This window comes from Symphalangus syndactylus, chromosome 8 (assembly GCF_028878055.3).
Source record: "Symphalangus syndactylus isolate Jambi chromosome 8, NHGRI_mSymSyn1-v2.1_pri, whole genome shotgun sequence".
In the NCBI taxonomy this organism is placed as follows: Eukaryota; Metazoa; Chordata; class Mammalia; order Primates; family Hylobatidae; genus Symphalangus; species Symphalangus syndactylus.
Window position 1 is genome coordinate 138,117,066 of NC_072430.2, and position 21,261 is coordinate 138,138,326.

The 21,261-nt window shown below is 50.2% G+C and overlaps 2 protein-coding genes across 11 annotated transcripts in view; one reads left to right on the forward strand and one right to left on the reverse strand.

The window, feature by feature from the left end:
• DGKD (diacylglycerol kinase delta) overlaps window positions 1-2,955 on the forward strand; it is a 119,432-nt gene extending 116,477 nt beyond the window's left edge. For all 5 annotated transcript variants that reach the window (XM_055291023.2, XM_063645276.1, XM_055291022.2 and 2 more), the window contains one exon: window positions 278-2,955. In XM_055291023.2, coding sequence (XP_055146998.1) covers window positions 278-367 — 90 coding nt within the window. In that variant the 3' untranslated portion in view covers window positions 368-2,955. The remainder of the gene's footprint in view (window positions 1-277) is intronic.
• A 3,745-nt stretch (window positions 2,956-6,700) lies between these two features.
• The window catches only part of USP40 (ubiquitin specific peptidase 40), a 91,840-nt gene continuing 77,279 nt past the window's right edge, over window positions 6,701-21,261 (reverse strand). For 3 of the 6 annotated variants that reach the window (XM_055291016.2, XM_055291015.2, XM_055291017.1), the window contains 6 exons: window positions 20,552-20,670; window positions 19,429-19,494; window positions 16,959-17,169; window positions 16,717-16,812; window positions 12,404-12,498; window positions 6,701-8,674 (listed from right to left, as the gene is read on the reverse strand). In XM_055291016.2, the coding sequence (XP_055146991.1) occupies window positions 8,563-8,674; window positions 12,404-12,498; window positions 16,717-16,812; window positions 16,959-17,169; window positions 19,429-19,494; window positions 20,552-20,670 (699 nt within the window). In that variant the 3' untranslated portion in view covers window positions 6,701-8,562. The other 3 variants (XM_055291018.2, XM_055291019.2, XM_055291020.2) reach the window with 2 other exon arrangements.

Here is a 21,261-nt window from a genome sequence, read left to right on the forward strand (position 1 = left end):
AGGTCACTTGTCATCCACTTGCTTTCAGTCCTGTGTTTTGTCTTGTCTTGGATTTGTGCTTGCTGATGGTAGTGACTAGAATGCAGGAACGATGGGCCGGGCGTCTGTATGGTTGTTATTTTTAAGCCGTTTCCATCTTGTTTTACCATTGTTGTCATTTTCACTCTCATTTGTGTTCACAAGCTGAATGGGAAGGGCCGTTGTGGCAGGCCGGCTGTGGAGCCCTCTGGCCCTGGCTGTCTTCTCGGCATCCACGGTGGTGTCCTCTCTGTTGCAGGACCTGGGCGTGACCAAGGTGGGCCACATGAAGAGGATCCTGTGTGGCATCAAGGAGCTGAGCCGCAGCGTCCCCGCCGCCGAGGCCTAGCCTCTGTCCTCTCAGCCTGCGGCCTCCACATCCCCGCCACCGAGGCCTAGCCTCCGCCCTCTCAGCCTGTGGCCTCTGCGCCTCCTGCCACTGAGGCCCTGGGCGGATGCTGCAGCCCGCCCCCTTCTCATGGTGCTACTTCTGCTGTCAGCTACAGAAAGCCTCCGTGACACCGTCCACCAGAGCTCTGGGGTCTCGAACATAACAACACAGCTACCTTTGAAACAACACCTTCTCCAGCTCAGAGTCACCTGGGGCACATGTGTCACGGCCACTCAGCTCTCGCCCACCTGTGCTGTGGGCCAGGGAATCCAGCAGCATCTGGCCTCCTGGGCACTGCTTGCCTGGCCTCGTGCTTGGATTGTCCCGGGGGCTCCTCTCCGTGTGTCCTTCTGTGGCTGCACCGTGTGGCTCTGCCTCCTGGCCCCCGGCCAGTTGTCAGAAATGTGGCTGGGGCCCAGCCACCCTGTGGCTTCACAGCAGCCTGCAAGGGCCCCTGTTTGTTGATGCAGCTCTTGTTGAACAAAACTCATGCTCTTTCCTGCTTTGAAAGTAGCATGGATGTTTCCAGTCTTGTTGGTTGTAATTTGACGTGAAGAGAAAAAAAAAATTCCTCCTGCGTGAGCCAAGGCAGCGGGTGCTGTTTCCCAGGCGGGGAGCCCCTCCCTGGGTGTCACAGGGCCTGTGCTCCTCCCTCCTCCATCCTCCCTCCCGCTCCTCCCTCCCCCACTGTGGGCTGGGGACGCCTGCCCTTCCGTCTCTGGATGCTCTAGGCCTTGAGTTCAGCTTGGGGCTGTGAGCGAGGCAGCTCGCCAGCTGCATCCCTGCAGACAGAGGATGTGTGTCCACATGAGTTCAGTGTTTCTGTGTGGGAAATGCTTCCTGGCTCTGGGAAACTTTCTGCCCATTCCGTGGTTCCCAGGGCGCGTGGCCCTGGTAGGCAGGGGTAGTTTGACCTCTTCAGCCCGTCCGGTGGCCTGGAGGCCGGAGGCTCTCCTGTGTGTCTCTGCCACTGCAGTGGCTTCTTGTTGCCTGCTGCCGGGTGTGATGTCGCTGGAGGTGCTGGCAGGGACTCTGATTTGATGGTCCGCGCTCCTGCCCTGCCTCTGTCCTGGCTCTGAACTAGTAGATGATGGTGCCAGAGGGCAGGGAGCTCCCCTGGGGAGATGGCTGTGCCCCGTAGGGACAGTCCCCAGGTGGAGGATGCCCCTGGTCCTCCAGGGCACTGACTTTGCCCTTTTTTCCGCTTGATAGTCATGGCTCAGAGGTGCTTGTAAATGTCTTGGGAAGAGGTTTCTGTAACCCCTGCCCTGGTGTGAGGAGGAAATGGCTCTGGCCTGGCTGCCTGGCCGTGGCTTCTCTTTGGCTCCCAAAGAGAAGGCCAGTGTTGGGAGTGTCTGCCGTCGCCGTCGCGGTCCTTTAGTCAGCGTCACTCTATCTGATGTGCGGAAGCTGGGCTGCACCTGCAGGGGGGGCATAGACAGGGCTGGGTCTGCAGCAGCCCCTAGTCCTGAGCAGGTGGCAGTGAACAGCCCTGGCCCACCTCCCACTCACAGCCCCTCTGTCCCCTCTGCAGCGTGCCTGGGTGGGTGCCTCGGCGTGCCTTGGGGTGCTCCCCTCTCATGGTCATTCTGGGCCGAGGCCCTTGGAGTGTGGAGGCTGAGCCAGGCCTTGGGTTTCCCCAGCGCAGCCTCCTGTCTCTGCATGCGGCGTCCCGGGATTTTTGGTTGAAAGACTCTCCCATGCTCTGCTGGGGGACTTAGCTGCCTCACTGGACGTGATGTGGGTGGAAGGTGGTTGTATGTCACCTTTTCCACCTCTCATTGTTTTCCTCAGAACCTTTTAGATGGGGGTGGGCAGAGGGGAAATGAGCCGGCCACAGCAGCTGCTTAGTTTCCCAGGTGGACCGGGCTAACACAGGAGATGATGGGAACCTCCCTGCATGACCCCTGGCCCTGCTAGCCTGGCGGTGTGGGCATCCTGGCACTCTTAGGGTCCCAGGACAAGCCCCAGGCAAGCTGGAACTCGGGTGAGGAGGGGACATGAGGAGGATAAACAGCTGACTGTGGCTTCAAGGACATCAGGGCCACCCCAAGTCCTCAGTGTCCTACTCCTGGCAGGGAGTTGGGTTTGGATCAAAAGTGTTTAAAATTAATATGTTGTCAGTGATTAAAACAACACTGTTTACATAAAAACCATTTTTCTAATTCTAACAAGTTAGAAGTGAGGAAGGAATGAACACGAGTGTCTAGGAACCTGCCCTTTGGTGCTGGGCTGGCGTCCCGCACTGGGGTGTCCTCGCTGTCTGGGGGCTGCTCTGCTGCCCCGGCCCAGGTCCCATTGTGGTGTTGCCAGACGGGCCTCACGGTCTGCTGTGCAGAGAGAGGCAGGAAGGATCCCTGAAGAGTCTTGGAGAAAAGGTTCTGTGCCCTCAGGTGGGGCTTACCCCCTCGTATTTATAATCTTAATTTATATAGTGACCACCGTGGAAACAAATGCCTCTTGTATTGTTATGTACATAGTCCATACCTGAGTGCTGTACATAAGTTGTTCTGTGTATAAATAAAACAAGCCTGTTTTTGATCTTCCTTTGCCATTGTCTGTCATCATTCCTTGTGCTTTGACATAAAGTGTTGGTTGTCAGAATCTTTCCAAACTGGATTCAGAATTTTCACCTGCTCTGAAAATAGGTTGAGTTGTTGGTGGCTAAAAAGCAAAACAGAATGCCATTCGAATGCCATTGTATGTTTTAGGGTGTGGGTTCTATGATCAGTTGGACTAAAAGTTCCGCAAGGAGAGAGGGGGTACTGGGCAGTGCTGAGGCTCTCAGGTGTGACCACACAGCCTTGGCCCGGGAGACTGAGGGCCATTTTAACGAGTATTTTAACCCTCTTAAATCTTTTCTATAAAACTGCAAACCTGAAGCTCTCTGACTTCTCTGCTTAGTCTTGGTACATTTATTCCAAGGGAACTGTCTACGATCAAGGCCACTTGAATTGTCTTCCCCAGTTTCCTGGAGTGAGGGATGGGGACTGGGTTCATGGAAGACACCATCAGGCTGGTTGGGTACAGAAGGGCTGCATGCGCTCTGGGAGTGTTGACTGCCTCCCTAGCAGCTCTTCCCCACTCCTTCCATGGTAATAAACCCCCCTGTTTTTTTTTTTCCTGGTGTATATTCTCCTCTCTGGCCATTCAGGACCTCAGGCCTCATGGTTGCAAGATGGCCACGACAGCTCCAGGCATCACACCAGTGTAAGGTGTTTGGGGACAAATGGCTGCCTCTTTTATGTGTCACCTCTTTTTTGTTGTTGTTGAAGATAAGGTCTTGCTCTATCTTCTGGTCTGGAGTACTGTGGCATAATCGTAGATCACTGCAGCCTCCAAATCCTGGGCTCAAGTGACCCTCCCACCTCAGCCTCTCTTGTAGCTGAGAGTACAGGTGCATGACAACATACCCAGCTAGTTTGTAAAATTTTTTGTAGAGACTGGGTCTTTCTTGCTGCCTAGGCTGGTTTTGAACTCCTGGCATTAAGTGATCCTGTATGTCTCTTTTTAAGATAAAGGGAGCCCTTTCTGAAGCTCTGGCTTCAGCTTACCTCCTCTAATGTCTTGGCTAGAACCGCCTCACGCACTCATGACTAAACCAATCAGTGCGAAGGGTATGAGCTATGACGGTGATCGGGATGCTGATGGCTGACACTTTATAATTTGTGCCAGGTGTTGGTCTAAGTGCCTTGAACGTACAAACTCCTCTAATTCCCCTCACAGCCCTACATGGTGGGTTATCTGCATTTTACAGGTGAGGGACAGGCTCAGAGAGGCAACACAACTTGCCCCATGAGGCACAGCCACCATGTGGCTGACACGGGAGGCAGAGGGCATATTTTTTTGACAGCCGTGCTCTCCTGTGTCCCAAGCCTCATAGCAAGCCCAGCCCACATGACAGGTGAGGAAATTGGGCCCAAGTGACAGGCATGCTTTCCAGCACAGCAGCCGGGGCGCCTCACTTGCTGGGGGCAGCAGATGTCCGGGCAGGGGCAGACCTGGGGGGAGGCTGGTGTGCGCTCCACCAGCCTCCCTCCTGTGCCCGCGTGGCTCATCTCACACGGGGCATGGCTCCGTTGTGTGGGAAAGCAGTGAGGAGGGGGCTTCTCGCAGAGACGGCATCTGACAGTGTGGGGAGGCCGGACAGCGATCTAGAGTGGACGGGGCTGCTCAAGTGTAGCGTGATTGTGAGATGGGACAGTAGAGTCGAGAGGAGAAAATGCAGCGGGGTCTATACTGTTTTTAAGCTGATCCTCTTAAGAACTCACCAACCACTTAGAAAAACAAACTGGGTGCTTGGTCCAGTAATGTTAACTGACTCCTGGATTTGTGGCCTCTGTTGTCAGAACAGTTTTGCTGTGGTCCCCCCACCCCTTTGTGCCCTGGCTCCAGGTGGGTTCATGTGTGTTCCTTGGCTGCAGGTTGCTGGACCCCACCCAGAGCTCTTAGACCTGGGCTAGGAGTGGGTGCAACTCGGAGTCGCCCCTCTGGGGTGGGGGCAGCGTGGCTGGGAGGTGCAACAGCCACACCAACACGAGGGTGCTGCCATCTTTGAAGCACATGCGTGTGAAGGGCATGGGCACCTGGAAGCTCTGGGCAACGCACCTTCCCCTCTCCCCCGACTGTCATTCCATGGAGCCCACGCATGTCACTCACTTAGAGCCCAGGGCTTTCACTGGTTCGTAGAAAGAGGCACTTGGTGGCTGCCTGGTGTGATGGAGCTGCTGGTGGCGTCTTGGCACCTGGGGAGGTGCCTGCGGAGACAGAACCACCTCAGAGAAGCACAGTGGGGCCTGGCAGAGGCACTACTGTCCCCTGAGCACTCGCTTGGCCCCGCTCCAGCCTGGTGTGAGCTCATTGGTGAGCTCTTGTTTCCTGAACCGGGAGATTGCCATGTCTGCTCCTGCCACCCCAAGTGGGGGCAAGGACCTGCAGATGAAGGGCCCTGTCTGCCACACCCTGCAGCCATTGCCACGGGGACCTGGACGCATGGCAGCGCACCTGTCGCATGGGCGTGGGTGTGTGTGGTGGGGGTGGGGGAAGGCAGCAGCCGGAGGGAGCTGGAAGCAGTCTCTCTTTACTTGGATATTGAGGTCACTGCTTCACTTTCCTCCCTCATGTGCAGTGAATCTCCAGAATGTAAATAGACCTAAAATGCGTTTGTTACGGATTTTATTGAACCCTAGTATGGCCATGCTTTGGGTGGGTGTGTTATCCAGAACAGAACGATGGATGGCCTGTAGGGTGAAGGGGCTGTTGTAAGTTGGTCCCTCACTGTTAAGTCTATTCTGCAGGTAAACTCACATCGATGGCGCCAAAATGATTTGCAAGGGAATTCTTGCCCCTCTCTTTTTTTGGCTAGGAAAAGTCACTGTTGAATAAGTATCTTTTCTGCGACGCCACCACCATTACGTATTTCCACAGAAGGAAAATAAAACCAGATTACATCCATTTTCTTCCAGTGCATTTTTCCCATGAGCCTGAACTTTTTAAAACCAAAGCAAACTTCTGTTATTTCTAAAGCAGCACGGCTGCAGTACTTCTAAATATAAACTCTATTTAGCATCTGAAGCAAGCTTGGGAAAAAGGGCCACAAAAATTCCTTATTTTATTTATGTATTTTTTTTTTTGAGATGGAGTCTCGCTCTGTCTCCCAGGCTGGAGTGCAGTGGCACGATCTTGGCGCACTGCAACCTCCGCTTCCTGGGTTCAAACGATTCTCCTGCCTCAGCCTCCCAAGTGGCTGGGACTACAGGCGCCCACCACCATGCCCAGATGATAATTTTTTGTACGTTTAGTAGAGACTGCGTTTCACCATGTCGGCCAGGCTGGTTTTACACTCCTGACCTCAAATGATCCACCCACCTTGGCCTCCCAAAGTGCAGGGATTACAGGCATGAGCCACTAAGCCCAGCCAAAAGTTCCTTTTTTTTTGAGACAGTCTCACTCCGTCACCCAGGCTGTAGTGTAACGGTACGATCTCGGTTCACTGCAACCTACAACTCCTGGGTTTAAGCAATTCTCCTGCCTCAGCCTCCCAAGTAGCTGGGATTACAGGCACGTGCCACCATGCCCAGCTTTTTTTATTTTTTATTTTTTTATTTTTAGTAGAGACAGGGTTTCTCCATGTTGGTCAGCCTGGTCTCGAACTCCTGACCTCAGGTGATCCACCCGCCTCGGCCTCCCAAAGTGCTGGGATTACAGGCGTGAGCCACCGCACCCAGCCAAAAGTTCCTCTCTTAAGCAAGCTGGATACGAAGTAGCCGGCAACCAAAAGCAGCTAAGGGCTACAACTTTAAAAAATGGTTTATTTTTTCTTTAACAAAATCGTACAGCTTTCTCAATCCCCAAATTAAAAAAACAGAAAACAGAAAGAAAGGGAAGAAGGCAAAGGCCACACGCATAGGCCGGCCCGGCCGCATGCTCCTGCTGAACGGCACTTCAAGGCACATCAACCCACACGCGTCTTTGGACTTGCAGAGACATTCCACGAGGCTTCTGGCCTCTCAAAGGCAAAGCTTTTCAGCGATTTCATTAATATTTCATTATGTTGAGATGAGATGAAGGGGGATGCTACGGAAATATGTCAGTTAAAGCCAAGAAACAGAACAGCTCAAGAAGGGCTGGGCGCCCAGCTCCAGTCACGACACTTAACAGCTCTGGTGTCATCAGAAGCCTCTATCCATCTCCCTCTGTAAAGATGCAGTCTACACCCAGTGCGAGTCTCCTGCGCGGGGTTAGTGTTTGGGAGTGGGAGGCAGCTTGCTGGTCAGAGTTCAGTCCTTACGGCACAGTGCTTCATGGAAACGCACAGACATCTATGGCAGACGCTCTCAGACACGTGTGCGGAAGCCACGCGGCTTCCGTCTGGTAGTGGTTTGGACCGTTGGGAGGAGGATGCGGGGCAGAGCAGGCCGCTGGCTCAGCATCAGCTTGTTGGAAAAGGGTCACAGGCAGGGGAGCGCCTGACTCCAGCGGTGTCCTTTCTGCCCCTCACACTTCAGTGCTGCTTCCCATCAGTGACGGGGCTGATGAGAAACCGTGAGGCCCAGGTGACAAGCAGGCTCAGGACATGTGACACCATCTTCAGGATGCTGCTTTCCACTAAGTTGCTGTCTGGGAAAGTCAACCATCTGTGTCCCAAATCAATCAGCTCAGTGACACAGGTGCTATTATTTCTCACAAATGCCAATTAAATCCTTTAAGTTGAATAGAAATCTGGCTTGGATTAAGTGGAAAAACCCTTCCTTAGTTTACGTTTTCTTTTTCTCAGGTGTTTTCATTGAGGCTACTCAGGAACCCAGTCAGGCCGCCCAGGACACCTGGAACCTGGGCTAATGCCAGGCCTGTCTGCCAGGGCCCTGCCGGCCCCGCTTCCACACAGGAAGAGAGGCTGAGGCGCTGTGGACGGCAGTGGCCGCAGTCCTCGGGATCCAAGGACCTTCTGATCACAAGAGCACCCAGGATAGGCTGGACCCTCGGCCTGCGGGCTGACGCACAGCGGCCGCCCTTGCTTAGCAGAGTGGCTCACCCTCGGAGGCCGCCCTGTCTGGCTCCTCCTCGTGGAAAGAGCTTGCACTTTTCAGCATCGCAGTTTTAACTCAGACCAAAGGGCAGACATGGAGCATGTGGGGCCAGAACGAGTTGGGGAAATGAAGTCCTGAAAGCAGACCCCGCTTCTGCTCAGCACCAGCGCGGTGGCGCAGTGGCCTGAGACGCTGTGAGAACCCGGTCAGGGCGAACAAGAGTCATCTGAACACGGAGGAAAGTGGCCGGGCTGACCCCACACACCTCCCACAGCGGAGTGACAGCATGCCGCTGCCTCCATACCTGCGGTTCATGCACACATTGTGCATTTTCTGGTTAAAAGAAAAAAAAAGGCAGCTGGGGCCAGGTGCTGTGTGAGAGAGCCCAGCACCTACTGGCAGCTGGGTGGGTGGCGTCCAGAGCTGTACCAGCCCCCGTGGCTGCCACGTGTTGCAGAGCTAAGTGACTACATGCACTGGCCAGGCCTCAGAGGAGCCGTCCCTGTGCTCGAAGGAGAGGGTTTGGGATGGAGGCGCCAGGCAGCCAGTCCCCATGCCCAGGAAACCCACGTTTGTGGCATCAGCCGGAGAGCTCATCGGGAGTGGAGCCGTGCAGCGGCAGGGTTATCTGAAGCTCCCCACGTGGATGGAGAGAGAAGTTTCCGGGGCTCGGGGCTGGGCAGGCGTCTCTGCGCTGGAGAGGATGTAGCTGCTCTGCTCATGGAGGGTTTCTTGGCTGCGGAGACACAGAGACTGTCACTGACTCATGGATGCAGTGGGTGCCAGGGTGAGGGGTTCATGGAGATCCCAAAATACACTCCAATTTTATAGGCCACAGGGACATGCATTTGCAATTGGACAGACAGATCTCAGCCACCTGCCAGAGGGCCCCATTTTGCCCTGCCACCAGCCCTGTGCCAGGCCGGCAGCTGCCTTTCCCTGCTTTGCATTGGCGGCACGGCATGGTTCAGGCTCTGGGGCTTTCTCAATCTGCTCAGCGAAAATGCCTCACAGCTGAGAAACCTTCCTTTCCTTGCTTTTTAAATGGAAGAATAACATCTGGAGTGCACACACACAACACGCACACACACATGGCAAACACAAACACGGCACACACACACTGCTGCATGACCCGTCAATCGCGCACACCTGTGTGACATGATGCAGAGGCTGCCTCTGCCCCGTCAGTCTTGTCCTGAGAGAAAGGCCACTCGGCATCCCACTCAAGAGATTGGCTTTCACTGTGACCCGCCCTGGCCCATGGCACCGTGCAGCAGGTGCTCTGCGGCTGGGTGCTTTGGCCCAGCCTGATGTGTGTGGCCCATCCATGCTGCACAGTCCCCGGCAGAGAGCCTCCGCGGCCCACCTGCCATCCTACTGCTGAACAGCCTTTCCTTCAATACGGCCAGAATCTGGTCATGGTGAATGAAGCTGCCATGTATTTTAGGGGATATCCTGGTAGGCACATGTCCATGTTTTTGAGGAGTAGAAGGCTGGGTACTGGGAAATGCACAGGAGATGCAGCAGGGGGTACTGTCCTGAGTTCCAAAGTGTCTGTGCCAATTCCACACCCACATACGGGATGAGAGCCCCAGTGACTCCGCGTCCTCAACACACGAGTCTTTCCCACTTTAGTGCTGCCGATGGGCGTGTGGCACTGCCTTGGAGTAGCTTGAATTTACATCTCTTTTATCATGAGTGAATGGCTGAGCATATTTTTATATGCTGGCAAGCGATTTGCAGTTCCTTTTCTATGAACTGTTCATATACCCTCTATATTTTTATTGGATTGGTTGTCTTTTTCTTATTTGCAGATAATGTTTACAGCCATACCCTCTGACCTAGCAATTCCATTGCAGAAATCTGTCCTACAGATATATCCTCATCTGTACTGCAAAATGGTGAATATACAAGGTTATTCACTGTGATGGTGACAGACTGGAAGTGTGTGAGGTGGGCATAAGTCACCTAAGTTGTGGTCTACCCATGCATCAGGACACCACGCTCCCACCATGAGACGATGCAGCTGCGTACACACTGGTACATGAAAACAGCAAGGTTACCAGAAAGTTCTAGTCAAAAGAGAAGGTAAAGCTCCTCTGCCCCTATACACAGGTCTCTGAAAGGACATGCAGGTGACCGTCCCGCTGGCCCATCTGGGAGAGGCTGTGTACCCGGGGAAGGGGGTGCAGAGATTTCTCAGTGAAACTCCTTGGTGGCTTTTGAAAGCATGTGACTCTATTAACTCCAAAAAATAAATGAAAAACAATATAGTAAGTGGTTACATCATGGTGTTCAGAAGACACCAGTGGTCTACTGTTGTGCAAACAGCACGTGTGAGGCTTAAGATGAGGTTTTCAGTGACAGCAACATGAAGTTTTAAAATGTGCTATCTCAAACAGCACAGATGACAATGGAGACACCAGGGCCTGGGGAACTGTTGGATGTCTCCAAATAACAGCCCTGGTGACAACTAAGGCTTTGACAGAGAGGATGCATGGAGAAGTCTGATGAAGTCAGTGGCATCACATTTAAATGTGGAAACAGGGCCAGGCGCGGTGGCTCATGCCTGTAATCCCAGTACTTTGGAAGGCCAAGGCGGGCGGATCACGAGGTCAAGAGATTGAGACCATCCTGGCCAACATGGTGAAACCCCGTCTCTACTAAAAATACAAAAATTAGCTGGGCATAGTGGTGCATGCCTGTAGTACCAGCTACTTGGGAGACTGAGGCAGGGGAATCGCTTGAACCCGGGAGGCAGAGGTTGAAGTGGGTCGAGATCGTGCCACTGCACTCCAGCCTGGCGACAAGGTGGGACTCCGTCGCAAAAAAAAAAAAAAAATGTGGAAAACAATATTTTAGTGTCTATGTATTAGACACGTATAGAATTTTACGTGTGTGTGTGTGTGTCTGACCTTTAAACAGGAAAACCCCGAAGCAGCCAGCACTGCAGCCCCTCTCCCATATCCCCAGGTCTCTGAGGGCACCAGGACCTGAGGGCTGCAGAGCTGCAAATGGAGGTGAGGCCGGGCACAGGTCCTTTGCCATCTTGGGGCTCCCGGGGCCCTTAGGGAGTCAGGAAAGGCCACGGGACAGTGCTGTCCGGAAAGCAGCCCAGACTCCGGAGAGCAGAGAGGAAGGGGCCCCGGCCCAGTGGCCGTGCTGCTTGCGGAGCTCACACAGTCCCTCCCGCTACCATCTTCATTCAGGGAGTCTCCTCCCTCGGCTCCCTGATTCTACTTCAACCTCCTAGAATCCACTAACCACAAAGCAGCCAGCGATCATGTCAACGCGTCCCCCTTCACACCCTCCAGCAGCCACTAACCACGCTCGAACCCTCACCTCTGCCATGGTCACGAGGTCACGCTCGCCTGCCCTGCCACCTCCACCTGGGACCTTTCTTCCCCAGATGCCCCCAGCGGCAGAGGGCATGCAGTCCCTGGCACATGGGCAGCCAAGATACTGAGGGGGAGGAGAGGGGGATTAGGGTGAGTGGGGCCAGATCAGACTCTTGCAGTCATTTGGGCAGGAAAAGATGAAATCCACCAGGGCAGACAGGACAAAAGGCAGATTTAGGAGAGACCCAGAGTCCGTGAGTCGGGGAGTGGGGGAGGATGAGGACGCCTGGGGGCCTCTGGTGAGGCCTGCACGGAGCTGATGCCACGGGCAGGTCCTGGGACTTGTGGTGGTGGTAAGCTGAGCAGTGTGAACTGAGCCTCACGCCCCAGTTCTGGGTGTGCAGAGTGCAAGTTCCTGGGGGCTGTGTGTGGCCTGGAGGCCTGAAGAGAGCTGGCTGGGAACACAGCCTGTGGCTTGGCCTGACTGCAAGCAGCACCTGCTTCCCCCAGTGGCAGTGAGCGCAGAGCCAGGCAAGGGCAGGCGGCGCCAGAGCCGAGGGAGGGAGAGAGGCAAGGAGTCCTGAGCAGAGGTAGGAGACGGCCTGTGGCAGAGGAGTCCTGGCGGCCAGGGGTCAGGCAGTGTCCTGGAGGAAGGGGGGTAGCAGCGCTGAAGCCACAGCAGCGTCCCCTGGAGGAGGGGCCAGGCTCTCGGGAACCTTGGAGAGAGCGGGAGGACAGGAAGCCCGCAGCAGGGCGGAGGCGGCAGCAGGACGGGGTGGTTCTGGAGACCTGAGGGCGTGGGAACCTGAAGGGAAAGCCAAGAGCCAGGCAGAGGGCGAGGCTGCGGGAGGGGAGGAAGGAGGGGGACCGTGTGACCGTGGATCGGCGGGCTCCTCATCGTGCTTCCGCAGTCCAAGTGGACTTCACCTGTTCCATAGAAAGCTCCAGGAGGAGGCACTCAAGGAGAGGAAAGAACTCAGGGGGCGGAGAAGGACCTGCCACCTTGGCGTGCTTTGTGTGCACTCTGAATCAACAAGTTTCCGGTCCCTCTCAGTTTCCGAGCAGGAGTAAGAGAGAGTCAGAGAGGGCTCTGTGGGCTGCACGTCTGTGCGGACCCCAGCAGTTACCTTTTCCTTCTCCCCAGGGCCCGTCGTTTCTGCTTTTCTTTTCCAATGTCATCTCTGATTGTACTGAAATCATCATCGTCGTCAATCAGGAGATTCTACATTTCAAAAGAAGTAATGAGCAGTGTCTTCTGACATCTTTTTAGCCTACATTTAAAAGAGGCATGTCTAAAAAACTACCTATATTGACAAAAGGACAGATTCAAATTTACATAAACTAGGTGAATAACTGATTAAAAAAAATCCTCTTGCTCGATGAAAACAAACTCGGGGGTGGCAAGAAGAGCTCCACAAGGGAAATCAATTTCCAGCCATCTGACCTTTCCCTTCCGCTCCAGAAGCTTCCACTTGGAGTGGCCAAACAGGGGGGCTTTAAAGGGCTACCAGACAAGAACATGAAGACAGAGATCATCCACATCAACACACGGATCTCTCATCGCCGTGCCAGAAGCACAGCTGTTCGCTTTACAGACACTGTCCGTCTGTTCTCACCTCTGTATTTCATGCTTCTGAGAGGCATGAACTTGGCTTTACTTCCTTGGCATCTCCTGCAAGACTTAACTGCAGGGTTTCACAAACACAGGCTGCTCCACGCGTTCCCGTGACAGGACAAGCCTCCTCCCTTTCCCAGGACTTGCAGGTTGTTTTCCACACGCATGTTATTTCCGTAAATGCTGCCCACAGGGAGGACGCCTCAGGGGCGCACCCAGGAAGGGAAGTGCGTGTCAGAAAAGACGCAGCGCAGGGCCTGCGGGGTTCGTGCTGGGGGTTGCCCAGGTTGCTGGCTGCATTCTCAGGTGTGGAGGTGGGGAGCTGGCTCTGGCTACACATCACAGTTAAACTCTTCAATGACTGAGAGATTAACCAAGCTCTGCAGGAGGGTCTGGCTACTTCTCAGTGCCCCACCTCTGCTAGGAACGTGTCGTGTCAAATATTATAATCTCTATTCTAATACACTGATATGATAAGCCAATATTATAATTTCTGTTCCAGTAAATTGCACATGACACAAGTTTTAAAAATTGTGGGGAGGCTGAAGCTGGGAAACAGGAGACTGAGGCAGGAGAATCGCTTGAACTTGGGAGGCGGAGGTTGCAGTGAGTCAAGATCGTGCCACTGTACTCCAGCCTGGGTGACAGAGTGAGACTCTGTCTCAAAAAAACAAAACAAAACAAAACAAAAAACCTGTCAATTTCTTTCCACTTCATTCTATTACCTGTAATGCTTCAGTGAGCATATCCGTGTGTCTCCACACACCTATGGGCGAGTTATTCTAGGGAATACAGCTAGGAGTGGGACTCCTTGGTTGTATCGATGGGCATCTGTGTACTAAAATAACACCAAACTGCTCTCCAGAGTAGCTGCACCAACTTGTGCTCCCACTGGAGTGTTTTTTTTTTTTTTTTACACACTGTCTGACTCTGCCACCCTGGCTGCAGTGCAGTGGCATGATCTCAGTTCACTACAACCTCCACCTCCTGGGGTCAAGTGATCCTCCTGCCTTAGCCACCCAAGAAGCTGGGTTTTGCCACGTTGCCCTGGCTGGTCTCAAACTCCTGAGTGCAAGTGATCTGCCTGCCTTGGCCTCCCAGAGTGCTGGGATTACAGGCGTGAGCTACTGCGCCCGGCCATGTGTGTGGGAGTTCCCACAGTCTCATTAGCAAGGGCGGCTCCCTGCTGGATTCTGCAGTTCCCTGCAATTGGCAAGCTGATTCTCCTTTCATGTGTTTCCTGGCCATTCTGTTCTCCTCTGTGAACTGCCAGTGATAACCTTGGCCCACTTCTCTATTGGGTTATTTTTTGATAACAGATTTGCAGAAGATCTGCTGTCCATGCTGGAGAATAACCCTCTGCTGTCTTATTGCGTAGGTCTCTCGCCTGTTTGTGACTTCCCTTTTCACTGTTTTTTACGGTTTCCTTTGATGAACAAAAGTTCTCACTTCTAATGTAATGAAATTTATTGATTCTTTTATGGTTTGCACTTTTTAAGAAATCCTTCTTGCCAGGCGTGGTGGCTCACACCTGTAATCCCAGCTCTTTGGAAGGCTGAGGCAGGTGAACTGCCTGAACTCAGGAGTTCAAGACCACCCTGGCCAATACAGCATAACCCTGTCTCTACCAAAAATACAAAAAATTAGCCGAGCGTAATGGCACGTGCCTGTGGTCCCAGTTACTTGGGAGGCTGACGTGGGAGGATCGCTTGAGCCCGTGAGGCAGAGGTTACAGTGAGTGGAAATCACGCTACTGCACTCCAACCTGGGTGACAGAGTGAGACCCCATCTCAAAAAATAAAAAAAAGAAATCCTTAACCTGAAGTCAAAGATTTTCTTATGTCTTCTAAAGATTGAAAATGAGTGTTTTTCACATTTAAGTCTTCAACTGGATTGCCTGTTGACTATGGTGTGAGCAGAGGTAAGTATAGGTTTTATGGGGCCTGACGCTGACTCAAGTCAAGCATCCCTAATCCAGAAATCCGAAACTCAATGGAGCATTTCAGACTTCAGATTTTTGGATTAGGGAGGCTCGACCGTTAAGTATAATGCAAATATTCCAAAACCTGAAAAAACCTGAAATCTGAGACAGTTTTGGTCCCAAGCATCTTGAATCATAGATACTCAACTTGTATAAAATTTATTTTACGGTTATGAAAATTAATGAATATGATTTTCCTACATAGATAATTTTCCAGCACCATTCATTGAATAACCCATTTTTTAATGTTGCCTCAAGTATCTGTCACATTTCCTCACATGTGTGATTCTGTTTCTCGGCTTTCCACCCTGTCTGTGAGCCTGTTTGTCCACCCGTGCCTCCATGCTACACTGTCGCCACAGCTGTGATCAGTCCACACTTGGTGAGGCAAGGACCCTGTCCTTTTGCTTCTCACAGTGAGCCGATATCGTGCCACTGCACTCCAGCCTGGGCAACAGAGCGAGATACTGTCTCAACAAAAAAAAAAAAAAAAAAAAAGAAAATCTTAGCTCTTTGGCCCTTTGCTCTAGTGTACAAATTTATGTTATTAATTTTATTTAATCTAATCTATATGGATTTTCATTGGAATTTCACTGAATTTACAGACTTGGGAAGAACTGATACCTTTACTATTGTGAGGTTTGCCTTCCAAGAACACGACGTGGCTCTAACAGAAGCTTTCTTTAACACTGCTAAGTATGTTTTTGTATATTCCCCAGAAGGTTTTATACTGATCTTGGAACGTTTTGAACTCCTGTATCAGATCTAATCATTTATCTGTGTAGTCTCTTGAATCTCCTTTTTTTTTTTCGAGACAGGATCTCTGCTGCCTGGGCTGCAGTGCAGTGGCACGATCTCGGCTCACTGCAACATCCACCTCCCTAGCTCAAGTGATCCTCCTACCTCAGCCTCCTGAGTAGCTGGGACTACAGGTGTGTGCTACCACACCCGGCTAATTTTTGTATTTTTTTGCAGAGACCAGGTTTCACTATCTTGTCCAGGCTGGTCTCGAACTCCTGGGCTCAAGTGATCCACCCACCTCGGCCTCCCAAAGTGTTGGGATTACAGGCATGAGCCACCGTGCCACGCCTTGAATCTCCTTTGTAAGAACAGTTTTATATTTTCCTTTTCAAATTTCTTTTACTGCTCTTTCAATTTTTATTTACTTTTCTTTTGGCAGCGAGAAAGGAAATTCATTGCCCGTGTTGTTTAGTAGAGTGTTAAACAGAAGGGGCGGTTAGGGGAATCCTTACTTTGGGTCCCACTTTAATGAAAATGGAAGCTTTTGAAGCTGTCATGGTGTTGCTGCTAGAGGTTTTGGGTAGATATGTGCATCAGGTTAAGGCGTTTCCTTCTATTCCTAGTTTGCTCTAAGTTCTTTTTTAATGTCATGAATGAACACTGGGTTTTTAATAATAAGTTTTATTTTATGCTTTTTCTGCATCTCTTGAGTCTGGCAGGATTATTTCTTACATAATCTATTCTTCATGCTGCCCTCCTCGCATTCCTTAGATAACCTACTCTGACGTCATGTCACACAGTAGTGTTTTTAAAAACATACTTGCAGGGCTGAACTTGCTAGTATTTTACTTAGAATTTTCCATGTATGGTCAGAAGTGAAACTGGTCTGTATTTTATTTTACTGTCCTTGGCAGTTTGGATACTGAGGTTTCAGTGGCCTTGTAAAGTCAGTTGTCCAGTTTTCCCTCTTTTTTATCCATTCTCTGAAACAATTTGTATAAAATGGGATTATCTGTGTCTTGAAGATTCAATAAAACGTCTCTATAAAATCATGTGACCCTCGTGCCCTCTCAAAGTGGTAAATTTGCTGTTAAACAACTTACCTTAACACCAACAGTATCTCCGTCTTTCAAGTAATATGGTGCCCCTTGCAAATAATCTTGTTTTTTTTTCTTTTTCCTCTTGGTTATTTGTTGGTTCTATGGGAAAATCAAACATCTTAAATAAGCAAAACTCAACCTCAAGTTCTCACTAAATTCGCTATCACTGTGAAAAATTGCATAACCTCATTGCTATTGCTATGCCAGTAAGCCCCAATTTCTCTGAGACAGCCCCACAACTTTACCCAGCTAGATATCGGAAGCCACTCGAACTTTTCGGGAAAGTATTTGGCAATTTCAATCTTCTCCACGGGAAGACAATAGAAATCGGCAACTCTCTGCCTCAGGGAGCCGGCAGTCCCGCCCTGGGCCACGTTCCACACCAAGTCCAGGGCAGGGGTGTAGGTCCTCTCACCAGGGATGCGCACCTGTGTCCTCAGCAGCACGTCCTGGGGGCTGCACCAGAAAACCGTCAAGTGCCAGATCCAAACAAACAAACAAAACCATGTGGTAACTTGAGGCATAGTGGGCAAAGCTTCTCCTCCAGCTTTTCTGGTTTTTATAAGGAGAGATTTTTCCCTAAATGCTGGATGCAAGTGGCAAACTCTTATTCCGCACTTCAATTTCCTTCAATCTTGGAATGAAGAGCGGAAATGAAGATCCCATTCTTGGTACACAGCAGAGCCGCCCAGACATGGTAGGGAGCCTTCCTCAGTGCGGGAGAAGAGGAAAGAGGTGGCAGCCTGAGCAGGTACAATGCGGCAGAGAGGGACAGGGTGAGAGGGGCCTGGCCTGATAGCCCAGCAGCTGGCAGGAGGAGAGTGGGCTCGAGGTAGGCAGTTATACCCTTGACTCTGGGGGCTGTAAATGTGAGCTGCTATGAGGTAGCCAGGGAGAAGAACCTGAGGGTTGGAATTGGGAAGAGAGACACAGGGCGGGTGAGAGACAAGGCTGCAGCTGTGGGAGATGGGAAACCTTAGCAGGAGGAGCAGAAAGAACAACACTCAGCAAGGCAGGAGGAACAGGGACGCGCAGAGGTCAGCAGAGGCCATGGAGGAAAAGCTATAGATAAGAACTGGAAGGCAGCAAGGGGAAATGAAGACTGGTTCTTAGGATGCTGAGACAATGAGTGATTTTTAGATGTACTTCTATTAAGTGTTTTTACCATCAAAAGAGGTGATGCAATGAGAGAAATGAAATGACTGGAAAAAAGAGAGCTCATGGGAAGATGTGGGCCCATGGAATCAGGGGAGTGCAGAGTGCAAGAGCAGAGGCTGCAGAGCCCCATGTTCCCATGCAGGAGGGGGCTGCTGGCCAGGGAGTGAGGCTGAGGCCTGGAGCCCAGCACAGTGTGGCCAGAGGACGGAAAGGGCATCGGCACAGATGCTGAAGTTGCCAAGGAGGGGATAGAGGCTGCTGGAGAGAAACGGGAGGGACTAGAGGCCTCCTTGAGAGCAGGAGTGCCCTGGAAGTCGGTCAAGGACAGAAGAGCCCATGGAAGGGGCCTGAGGAGGCGCACAGCTGCTCTTCAAAAGGGCAAAAAGGCACTGTGTCTATCAAAACCTGACACTGCTTACAACCATTGTGACAAAGGGTCAAAATCATAAAGAGCTCACACAAATTCCAAGAGAGGTTTTCCTTTAGACTTCATTACAGAAGCAGTTAAAATACACGAAATAACTCATTTATGCACTCACAAAATACAGTTTGCAAAAATGCCTGAACTTATTAGTCATCAAAGCACTGGAGCAAATGAGAACAAGATAATCATCTTTCATTTATCAATTTAGGAAACACCTAGACGATGAAATAGTCAATGCTGGTTTGTGGGTGAGGTAAAATAAATACTCATACTCTGAAACAACTTGCCTGAAAAAATACTTAACTATTTTAAGAGGTTTAAAATGTCCACACCATTTGATCCTGGAATTCCCCTCTAGGAAACTATTTCTGGTTGTACAACTTAAGTATTAAGAATGCGTTTTTATAAAAACACTAAATACATATTAGACATGCTTGAAAGATAACTTTCTCATATAACAAGCAGACCACAAGAAGGATATTCACATCATAACAGGTAGAGCAAATCTTAATAGTTCATGATATTTACAAAACGACTTGTAAAATATTTTCCTACAGTGCAAAAAGAACAAGATGGTTTGATTGTAGACAATTTTGGGTGCATCTTTATTTAATAAATAATTATTGACCATGACATGGGCACAATTACTATTCTAGGTATTAAGGATATAGCAATGAATAAATCAAGTACTTATATTCTAGTAGTGGGAGACAGATACTAACAAATAAATCAGTAAGTACAGATATGTCAGGTGATACGAGGATGAAGAAAGTAGAATAAGGGGGCAGAGTGACGGGAGCGATGATGAATCTGTTGGATGGCAGACTGTCCGAACACACTGATGACAGCTGCGGGTGGGCCTCTTGCTGACACTTCAGGGTCATCATGGGGTCAATATGCACTTGGTGATTACTGAAAAATTAATTCTCCCTTATTGTTTTTATGGGAGAATAAGTCCCAAGTTTTAGACGCCAGACATACAAACATATTTCTAGAACACACTATGTTTCAAGTTGCTAGGCTACTCAGAAGCAGTGAAAAAAATGCTACACTATTAAGTTGTTAATGCTTAAAAAGGCAAACTATGTTAAGATATGTGTGTGTCACTTTAGATGCACAGTAGAATTTCTTACCCCAAGTTTTCTCCTTTCTGAAGGGGCTCTAAGCAGATCTCAATTCTCCGTCCTAGTTTATATTCCCTGATAATAAGTGAAACAAGATAATATTGAGTGACATAACATATAATTTTCTTGAATTTTTTTTTCCCCGAATTTTAAGCTTTTTTCTTAAGCAAAGGATTGTTTTCCGAGTACTTATAAGAACACCCAAACTTTTGAAAAAGGGGAAAAAATGAGAATCCTTGCTGTGGTGATTATTTAGATACTTGAGTCATTTCTTACTAAACATGTAGGTCTGGCTCTGGGAAGATGGCCAAACTGCCAAAGAAATTTCCCTCTGTTCAGCCGGGGTTAAGATTCTCATGCCAGTGACTTTGGGGTGGTAATCAGAACTGATTAAAAGCAGCCTTGGCCAGGCACAGTGGCTCACGCCAGTAACCCAGCACTTTGGGAGGCCAAGGTGGAAGGATTGCTTGAAGCTAGGAGTTCGCGACCAGACTGGGCAACATAGGGAGACTTCGTCAAAACAAAAAATTAGCCTGGTGTCGTGGCACATGCCTGAGGTCCCAGCTACATGGGAGGCTGAGGTGGGAGGATCGCTTGAGCCCAGGAGGTTGAGGCTGTAGTTGAGCCATGATCATGCCACTGCACTCCAGCCTGGGCGACAGAGCCAGACCCTGTCTACTAAAAAAGGAAAGAAAGGAAAGAAAGAAAATAAAAGAAAGAAACAGAGAAAGAAAGAAACAAAAAGCCTCAAGGCTGCTTTTTGCAAAGGAAATGACCCAAACCTGCTCTTTAAGTTCAAAGATTCAGGAGAAGGATCGACTGAATCAAACATTTCTGAGTGAGAAACAGCCACTCCTACTTTCCATCTCACTCCAAATGCTTTTAAGTTATATAATGTCACAGTCACTGGAACATAGAAAAAATATACAACACTACATTTATACTTAACATGGAAACCTGAAGGCTTGCTGGAGTTTATGATGAAAAGTGTCACCCAAGTCACAAGCGTGGCATGACCAGGAATGGGCTTTGCTTTCACTCAGCTCAGAAGACGGATTCCTCCTCCATCCCTCGCAGCAGCCAGTGCGGCAGCAGCAGAGAGGGACGGTGTCGCGTCCAGCAAGGGACCTACCTGAGCGGCTGCCGGTCAGTTCGTAAAAGCCTGCCTGGGCGCTTCCTCTCCACCGTCCAGGCTCTGAGGTGGGCTGGGGATGGGACACCGAGCTCCAGGAAAGGGGGCAAGGTCATGGCCTAGAAAAAGAAACAGACATTTCTCCAACGGTTTTAAAAAGCACTCTTCAAAACATACTGTTTTAGAAAAAAAATGAAGCACTACACAGTGCTTCTCAAGGAAAGAATATCTCAAGTAATGATAACATCATTTTAAAAGTCACAGGAATCTCTCTCTCTTAAATGACACTAACCCTGAGTGGTCTTCATATTCCTCTGCACTGAAATCAGCTTGAGAAAGAAGTGAATTCCCTATCTCTAAATCTGAGTCAAAAGCTTCTTTTTAATCATCATGTTTTAAAAATGAAACTTTGGAATTAACTTCCATGTGAGTAGAATTCACCAGGGCAGAGCCCACTCTAATAGTATAGCAAGGGACGCATCAGCCTTCCTCCATGCCAATGCAATTCTCCACCAGTGTTTGCTCTGCTGATGAATCAGCTTTTGATTTTGAAGTATTCCAAAATCTTTGGCTGCAATCAGTAGGCCCAAACTGCTTGTTCTAATTCTGAAGGGATCACTTTAAGCCCCTACTGATATACTTAGGTTGGAGCCTCTAAAATTACCAATATTCATCCATTTTTTGACCCAAAAACAGCAATTTTATATCTT